The sequence below is a fragment of the Otolemur garnettii genome, unplaced genomic scaffold (assembly GCF_000181295.1).
Source record: "Otolemur garnettii isolate 467f Iridium unplaced genomic scaffold, OtoGar3 scaffold00028, whole genome shotgun sequence".
In the NCBI taxonomy this organism is placed as follows: domain Eukaryota; kingdom Metazoa; phylum Chordata; class Mammalia; order Primates; family Galagidae; genus Otolemur; species Otolemur garnettii.
In genome coordinates this window covers 14,716,703-14,726,470 of record NW_003852423.1, presented here as the reverse complement: position 1 = coordinate 14,726,470, position 9,768 = coordinate 14,716,703, and the positions used below count along the sequence as shown (strand labels likewise).

The 9,768-nt window shown below is 40.4% G+C and overlaps 1 protein-coding gene across 1 annotated transcript in view; it reads right to left on the bottom strand.

Annotated features, from left to right (window-relative positions):
* BBS9 (Bardet-Biedl syndrome 9) overlaps nt 1-7,983 on the bottom strand; it is a 462,348-nt gene extending 454,365 nt beyond the window's left edge. The window contains exons 1-2 of the mRNA XM_003788573.2: nt 7,656-7,983; nt 137-258 (exon numbers count right to left, since the gene is read on the bottom strand). Of these exons, the coding sequence (XP_003788621.1) occupies nt 137-248 (112 nt within the window). The 5' untranslated portion in view covers nt 249-258; nt 7,656-7,983. The remainder of the gene's footprint in view (nt 1-136; nt 259-7,655) is intronic.
* Nucleotides 7,984-9,768: the final 1,785 nt, after the last annotated feature.

Genomic DNA, 9,768 nt, shown 5'->3' with positions numbered 1-9,768 from the left:
CCTTGGGTGTATGTGGCTGGCGCCTTAGCCGCTTGAGCCACAGGCGCCGAGCCAACACATCTATTTTAAAAAGCAAGTTATTTTTATTTGATTTCTACAGCTTTGCTCCCAAAATGCATGGTTCTAAGTCGCTTACCTTGTCCATTTCCACTATTATCAACATCAGCCAAACACAAACAGCCTTGATCAAATTCTTCTTTCTCCCCCAGAACAGTAGACCACCAATCACGGGCTTTAAATAAAGACATTTCTTTCACTCTAAAAAGAAAATATTTATTTATAATAAAAATCCACTTCACACCATGAATTAATTATCTCTTAAGGCACAGCAAATTAAACTTGGACACTTTAGAGAAGAACATTTCCACATTAACTTTAATTTTTAATATTTTATACACATATAAGAAACCATAAGTTCAAATGGTAAGAAGCATTAATCAGATATTTTGCAACACCATTAGTAAATTAGGCTGAGAAATTATATACATTTATGTTGGACTGATTCTTTCTTTGCAGACACTTAGAAAAGAACCACACAACATTACAAGAAAAAAAAAATTCTTTGGAGATGCACTTACCAGCACTATTTAGCATATAAGTCTAGCAAAATGCCTAATTTCTTCTCTATCTAATCATTAGAGAAAATACTCCAGAGTTGGCCCTCTGAAAACTTGGAGAATTGGTTCCAGGACCCCAGCAGATATAAAATACACAAATGCTCAAGTCTTTTATTTACAATGATTTAGAATCCAAGAATATGGGGAAAGGGGAGAGGGAGGGAAGGGGAGGGGGAAGGGTGGGGGGAGCGAGGGTGATTGGTGGGATCACGCCTATGGTTCATCTTATAAGGGTACATGTGAATCTTTCTAAATGTAGAATATAAATGTCTTAACACAATAACTAAGAAAATGACATGAAGGCTATGTTAACCAGTTCTTTTATATAGAATTTCAAATTCTATATAAAAACAGCACACTATACCCCATGACTGTATTAATGTACACTGCTATGATTTAATAAAAAACAAAAAAAAACTAAAATTCAAAAAAAAACATAAAAAATAAAATGGAGTCAGCTCTCCATGTTGACTGGTTTTGATTCGTAGCTAGTTGAATCTGTGGATGCAAAACCCAGGGACATGGAGGGCCAGTTATAACTCCTGTTACAAAGAGTTACTAAGATGAACAAATGAGATCAAATGACTAATACTACAGTTATTACATTAATATTATAGGCACTATAAAAGCATTCACTCTTTTCCCCATTCTAATTGTAGAAAGGCAAGATGGAAGAGGGAAATGTACACCAAAAAGAAACAGAAAAATTGGACTACAGGTCTATTTATGCCACTAACTGTGTGTCTCCTCGGGCAACCCACACAACCTCTCTGTCCTTTGATTTCTTTTTTTTTTTTGGCGGGGGCTGGGTTTGAACCCACCACCTCCGGCATATGGGACCAGCGCCCTACCCTTTTGAGCCATAGGCGCTGCCCTGTCCTTTGATTTTTTATCTAAAATAAGCATATACCAGCTCTACCTACTGTAGAATTACTGATATGGTACATGTGAAAACGTGTGGAACTTTTGCCTCCACAAAAAATATTTTAAAATTAGTCAGGCATGGTTCGGCGCCTATGGCTCAAGTGGCTAAGGCGCCAGCCACATACACCTAAGGTGGTGGGTTCAAATCCAGCCCAGCCCCGCCAAACAACAATGATGGCTGCAACCAAAAAATAGCCGAGCGTTGTGGCGGGCGCTTGTGGTCCCGGCTACTTGGGAGGCGGAGGCAGGAGACTCGCTTGAGCCCAGGAGTTGGAGGTTGCTGTGAGCTTTGATGCCACTGGCACTCTACCCAGGGGAACAGCTTGAGGGTCTCTCTCAAAAAAAAAAAAAAATTAGTCAGGCATGAAGGGAGGATTGCTTGCGCCCAGTTCAACAGTTCAATGTTCCAGTAAGCTATGATCATGTCATTGTAATCTAGCCCGGGAGAAAGACTGAGACCCTGTCTCTCAAAAATAAAAATTTCAAAATGACAAGTTTAAAGAAAAAAAAAAGACAAGAAAAAAGAAACAAAACTCCATCTAAGGTCCTCTATGCTAAGAAAGAAATTAGCCAGATAAAGACAGGATGTTGACAGAAGTGAAGGAAAAATACCTAACAGGTAAATAAATTTATAATGAGTTTCAACATATAGGTATGTAGGAGAGTTTCTTTCTTCTTCTTCTTTTTTTTTTTTTTTTTTTTTTTTTGGAGACAGAGCCTCAAGCTGTCACCCTGGGGAGAGTACTATGGCATCACAGCTCACAGCAACCTCCAACTCCTGGGCTTAAGCGATTCTCTTGCCTCAGCCTCCCAAGTAGCTGGGACTACAGGCACCAGCCACAATGCTCAGCTATTTTTTGGTTGCAGTTTGTCATTGTTGTTTGGCAGGCCCAGGCTGGATTCAAACCTGCCAGCTCTAGTTTATGTGGCTGGCGACTTAGCCACTTGAGCTACAGGCACTGAGCCTCTTTTCTTTCTTTTTTTTAGAGATGAGGTCTATGTTGGCCAGGCTGGTTTCAAGCTCCTGGCCTCAAGCAATCTTCCCACCTCCAGCCACTTGAATGGCTGAGATTAACAGGTATGAGCCACCACATCTGGCTTGTAGGAGTATTTCTAAAAAATGTTTGCATCACTCATTATAGCTAATGACATTATATAACCATACAAATTGGCCTTTAATATTATCAAAGGAAAAGCAGGAGTCAGTTATCCAAAAGGAAGTGAAAAGAATGTGTCTAGAAAGAGGGGGGAGTGCAGTATATATTGAATGCTGATGATATATCATAATATCATTACATACAATGTCTAGAATAGGCAAATTCATAGAGACAGACAGTAGATTAGTAGTTGCCTAGGGCCAGGGGGTGGTGAGGGAAGAGGGTAGGGAGTCATACCTAAAGGACATGAGGTTTCCTTTTGAGGTCATAAAAATATTCTAACATTGATTATGGTAATAGCTGAACATATCCAGGAACACACAAAAACTCCCCAAGGAAGATGTGCAACTAAATTATGTGTTATATTATGAATATTATGTGTTAAATTAGTAACAGAATATATATTTAGTTATATATATAAAGGAACTATATTTCAATAAAGCTGATTTTTGTGTTTTGTTCTGAAAAAGAGTCTTACTCTGTTGCTCAGCCTAGAGTGCCAGGGCATCAGCCTAGCTCACATCAACCTCAAACTCCCAGGTCCAAAGGATCCTCCTTCCTTGGCCTCTGAATAAATGGGACTACAAGTACCCACCACAATACCAGCGAATTTTTTTTCTATCTTTTTAGTAGAGACTAGGGTCCCACTCTTACTCAGACTGGTCTCAAACTCCTAAGCTCAAGTGACCCACCTGCCTCAGCATCCTAAACTGCTATGACTATAGGAGTGAGCTACCACACCCAGCCAATAAAGCTGTTTTGTTTTGGTTTTTTTAGAGACAGACTCTCACTTTATCGGCCTCCGTAGAGTGCCATAACACCCGGCTATTTTTTTGTTGCGTTTTGGCCAGAGCCGGGTTTGAACCCACCACCCTTGGTATATGGGGCCGGCGCCCTACTCACTGAGCCACAGGCACCGCCCTAAGCTGTTATTTTTTTTAAAAGAGTAAATGGTGGCTCAGGGCCTATAGCTCAGTGGCTAGGGCGCCAGCCACATACACCAGGGCTGGCAGGTTCGAACACGGACTGGCCTGGCCTGCCCTGCCAAACAATGACAACTACAAAAAAGAAAAAAAAATAGCCGGGCATTGTGACAGGTGTCTGTAGTCCCAGCTACTTGGGAGGCTGAGGCAAGAGAATCACTTAAGCCCAGGAATTCGAGGTTGCTATGAGCTGTGACACCATAGCGCTCTACTGAGGGCAACATAGTGAGACTCTGTCTCAAAAAAAAAAAAAAGAATAAATGGTAATGGATACATGGCATTCATTTTACTGTTCTTTACTCTTTTATCTTTTAAATTACCCACAAAAAAAAATTCACTTTTTTTAAAGTAGGACACTCCTGTATCTAATTTACCACTAAGAAGGATAGCAAATTCAATTCAGAAGGTTAATAAAAGAAATTCCACCCTTTCTCCTGGAAGACAAGCCATTGAGAAAAAGAAAAATTAGACATAAATTAAGACTTAGATAAAATGCTAATTTATATTCCAAATTGAGAAAGATATACCATTGACCTTGAGATACCAAGGTAAGTAGTTGGGTGAGAGTGGTCGGGTCCTGACAGGAAGAAGAAAGGTAAGGAACGACAGTAACAGGGCATTTTTCAGTCATGAAACCTGGATGTTGGGTTACAAAACACAAACAAATATCATTTCAAACAACTAAAAGTAAAATATGAATTTATTTATTTATTCTGGCATTTTATCCCCTATTCAATGTTGATTTCTAGTTCCTCAGTGATTTTTCTTAAATAAGTGGAAAATAAGAACAAAAAATCAGGTTTTCAATGACTAACACTTCCCTTCACCTTCAAAGAAAATAATAGCTAAGGGAGGCACCTGTGGCTTAGTGAGTAGAGCGCCGGCCCCATATACCAAGGGTGGCAGGTTCAAACCCAGCCCCAGCCAAACTGCAACAAAACAATAGCCAGGTGTTGTGGTAGGCGCCTGTAGTCCCAGCTGCTCAGGAGGCTGAGGCAGGAGAATCGCCTAAACCCAGGAGTTAGAGGTTGCTATGAGCTGTGTGACACCACGGCACTCTACCAAGGGCCATAAAGTTAGACTCTGTTTCTACAAAAAAAAAAAAGAAAGAAAGAAAATAATAGCTAATATTTTACCATTTACTAAATCCCAGGCTTGCAAGTATTCTCTTTTAATCTTCGTCACAGAACTACAGTCAGATATACTTGAATAGAGAGGTTAAGAAACCCAACCAAGTAGTCACAACTAATAAGTGCTATGCAGTTCCTAAACCCAGACTGGTCTACTCCAGAACTCTAAACAAATGACCTTTGGGGCCATCCCATGTAGTCTATCACAGCAATAGTTCTGTTTATATTAATTCTGATCACTACAAGTTCAAACTGCAGAAAAGTATTTCATACATTTACAGTGTTAAAGGATGACTATAAAATAATAATTTGAAGGTTTTAACAGCTGCATTCCTATAAATAGATACAAAAGATTAGTTTCAAATGCCTTCCTAGAATAATAAATACTACATAATCTTTTTATCCCCTAATCTCCAGAAATTTCCTTACCACTTGACACTTTCCTTTTTGTTTGTAATACTTATTCATATACCTGTTCACATCCATACCAACTTTACTGAAATGTAGGTTTCATTTAAAAGGTGGAAGTTTTAACACCTCATTGACCTCATCCTACATTGTGTAAGGATAAATAGAAGAATAGCTGTGACAATGGTAACCCCAAAGAAACTTGTGGGAAGAACTTATGGGCTTTAAGGCAAGTTCTAGAATTAGGAGGCTAAGACTATGAAGCTAGTATTCGTATTTGGAGCTTTGCTAGTGTCCACTTCAAATTTCAGAAAGTAGGAATCAGGTCCACCAAAGAAAGATAAAAAATGCACATGGAGTTAGAAGAATGTTGTTTTTCAGAGCAATAACACGGGGGCTCAGTGTTGAGATTTTCATTAAAAGATGCAAAAGGCGCAAAAGCTGTAGGGGGACAGACCAGGGTTTAATTTGGACCCCACATTCTAGCCATATGACCTTAGACAAGTCCCTCATTCTGTACTACCATAACAGTTCCAGGGGGAAGGACAAAATGGCTCAACCCATAGCAAGTACTCAATAAATGTGAGATAATTATCAGCAATAACCTAGTAGTAGTAATAATGGTGATAACATTAGTGTTAGTAGTGATAGTGATGGTTATGGTAGTATGCTCAGAGTCACAAATACAAATGTCAAGCTGACTCTCTGGACTGAATTTTTTTTTTTTTTTGAGACAGCATCTCACTTTGTCACTCCTGGTAGAGTGTCATGGCCTCATAGCTCATAGCAACCTCAGACACTTGGGCTCAAAAGATCCTCTTACCTCAGCCTCCTGAGTATCTGGGACTATGGGTACCCACCACAAGATCTGGCTATTGTTTGTTTGTTTGTTTTTTCCTTTTGAGACGGGGTCTCCCTCTAGCTCAGGCTGGTCTCAAACTCATGAACTCAGGCCATCTACCTGCCTTGGCCTTCCAGCGTGCTGGGATTACAGTCGTAGGCCACTGTGCCTAGCCAGGACTGAAATTTTAAATAGGACACCAAAAACACTGATAGAAATCTTTAATGGAAATGTTATTAATCAACAAGGATGTTTTGTAATAACTTCATTATTTCAATAAATTTGAAAAAATATTAGAAAGTATTCTCAAAGATAAGACTTGCTACATAGCTCAAAAGACATAAAACTTCGGTAGAGTGTCATGGCGTCACAGCTCACAACAACCTCCACGTTTTGGGCTTAGAGAATTTATTGCCTCAGCCTCCCAAGTAGCTGGGACTACAGGCGCACCCACCATAACTCCCGCCTATTTTTGTTGCAGTTGCCATTGCTGTTTTAGCTGGCCGAGGCCAAGTTCGAACCGACCACCCACGGTATACTGGGCAGCACCCTACCCACTGAGCCACAGGCGCCACCCACATAAAACTTTTTAAATTACTATATACCACTGCTATTGGATTTTTCTCCTTTCAATGAGTATTTCCCTCAAGAAGCTGTACCATAACCGTTAAGTGAATAGTTATAATTTAAGCACAATTACACAAAATGAAAAATTCCTTAAACTCTCACAAATAACCTGTTAATTATTTTCAAAGTAATGTTTCCTGTTTTAATTCTTCTTTAGAAAAGTCTAAAATTTTTAAAGTTTCTTTTTTCTAATTCTTCAGTGTATTAACCCCCCCAAAACAGCATTTTCTTATCAAAATGCTAATAAATTACAAAATATTTCTGTTTATGAATGCTGGCAGACTTTAGTTAAGACCCACAGTTTTCCCTGCAGCATCTTTCAAACTGTGTATGTGTATGTGTTATGTGTGTACTTGTAAGATGTGCATACACATGAGATATGGCTTCCTTTGTTTTTGTTTCGTTTTGATTTTCACCAGATCACAGTTCAAGGGAGATGGGGTTTTATTTTTTAAATACAAGAGGGGCTCAAAAAACTCTGTCAGTTTCTCCAGGAAACTGAGGTCAATTGCAGGATTTGTTTGGGACGAGGCACTTATAAAAATCATCTCAGTTCATCTAAACTGCTGTGTCTGCAAAGAGAACAAAGAATAAAGAATAATCCTATTACATGAAGGATTAGGGTATTAGTACATGCATCCTACTTCAGTCATGGGCTGGGACCTGTTTTGACCATTTCCTCACAAACCTGTTGAAGTGACATAAGAGGATGCTCATGCACCACGTGACATTCTTCAATGGAATACTTAAAAATTCTCATCACTCTTGTCTCGAAGATGTTTACAGGATCTTACACACTCAGTGCTCATAGTCGTTGTCTGCAAACATCCCTGCGAACATCCTTCTTAAGAAGCCGATCACCGTACATTCCCAAAACCATTACACTGCATCGGAAGATCAGTATTCTCCACAAAATATGGAAAGGACACTCATGAACCTATAGTTTAATTGGACACATACTTTCTTACCTGATGCCAAGTCAAATGGGCTCTGCCCCACCTTTCTGCGAACCCCTTCTTCCGCAGATTTCCCTTTAAGAACGCCTGACAAGGGTCCCAGGGACGGAACAGAGAGAGCAAGAACACAGGGTGCAGAGTAAATCAACCCTTAGCTTCACTACTTCCTCTCGTTCTCCCGTTCGTATCTGTTCCACGTCTGGGGCAAAGAGCGAGTCCCACCAGGCAGCACGAGTTGGAGAGATTTCCCCAAGAAGCTCCCCTGCGCTCCCTGTCACCCCCAGAGACAAGCGGAGGAAACGGCATCTATCCCTCAGAAAGACTACACAGACGAGAACAACTGCAAGTCCTGCTGCTCACAAAGAGGAGGTAACCACGGCGGTGCCGACAGTGAGCGGGATGAAGCAGAAAACCGACAGCCTCAGCGGAAGGGACACCTCCCCAATCCAGCCTAACTCCAAGCCATCTTCGCCCTGTTGTCATAGCACTTTACAACGGACGCTACTGCGCAAGTCAGACGCTGCGCCGCGACGCCTTCTGGGGGTTGAAGTGCAGCGTGGCCGCAGCGTGGTAGGCGGAGAACGATTTCTGAGTGGGCCGCGGGTGAATTCTAATTTCTACTGGGGCGGGGATCATTTGAACCACAGCCTAGAACTCATTAGTGGAAGGAGATAATTAATGCAATTCTTTTCCTCAGGAAGACCCGCCTCGCGGCTGGGCACTGGGCGCAGACCACGCCCCCCCGCAGCGTCCCCAGCCCCGCCCCTCGACGCTCTTGGGTGGGGCCGTCCTCAGCTCTTGCTGATTGGTGGGCGGACAGGGCGGGGCGTTCCGCGCTTCGCGGTGGCGCGCGCTGTTGCACCTGGGGTATAGCTGCTCCAGGTGACCAGAGGCTCTACTCCTGGGAGGCTTTGGTTAGGACCGCTTGAGACCAGGAGACTAATGTAGGCAACGCATCTCTACAAAAAAATTTAAAAATTATCTTGACGTAGTGGCGCAAATCTGTAAGCTACTTGGGAGGCTGAGGTGGAGCTCTGGAGCGAAGTTCTAGGTTACTGTGAACTAGGATCACACCCTTGCACTCCAGCCTACGCGACAGAGCAAGACCTTGTCTCAAAAAAAAAGAAAAAAAATTAAGCAACTGAAATTTTTTACTTAAAAAATATTCCTCAATGTGAATCTTTCTAAATGTAGAATATAAATGTCTTAACAAAGTAACTAAGAAAATGACATGAAGGCTATGTTAACAGTTTGATGAAAATATTTCAGATTGTATATAGAACCAGCACACTGTACCCCATGACTGCATTAATGTACACAGTTGTGATTTAATTAAAAATATTCCTCATACATTTATAGGTGAAAAAAGTTTTAAAATACCATAAGACATTTAATCTTTTTCCTTTAAATTATGGAAAAATAGTGGAAGGAATGTTTCATAAAAACAGTAACAGTGGCCATTAAATAAACTGGTGACATGAATGTTTAATTTTTTAATGTTTCCCGACTTTTATGCATTGCTCATGTATTACCTTTGAAATTAGAATGAAAGTTTTTTAAGTAATAGAATGAAAATAAAGAACTACCTTGAATTAGTAATTTATGTTGCCACCATTTAAGAAATATAACTGCTGTTTTGTTTTTTTAAATCTCTACAAACAGAAACTTATGAAATCTATTTCTGAAATCTGTAATAGAGTCAACCTATTTTAGTGACGGTGTGAGATAGTTTGAAGAACACTATTTGCTGGAAAACCTGAGGTCATTACTCATTTGTAGCATGAAAAGTCTTTTTCTATTTTTTTTTTCATTTCTGTTGGTGCCAGCATTCCTCTTGAAGTTTATAAAAATAGTGGCATTTTTTTCCATCTTTGCGTGATATATGACTTTGCAGCTCCATTCTTTGAATCTGGATTTGTCCATATGACTTGCTTTGCCCAATGAGACATTAGTATACACAATGCAAGCAAAATCTTGAAACATGCTTATGCACTGGGGCTTGCCCACTCCTATTCTTCAGAATACTGCATCTACTTCCTTGTGAATAATCCTGGGGACACTTGCTGAATCATGAGAGAAATACTGTCAGGTAATTTATGTTGCCCAAATAGATATGTAAATGAAG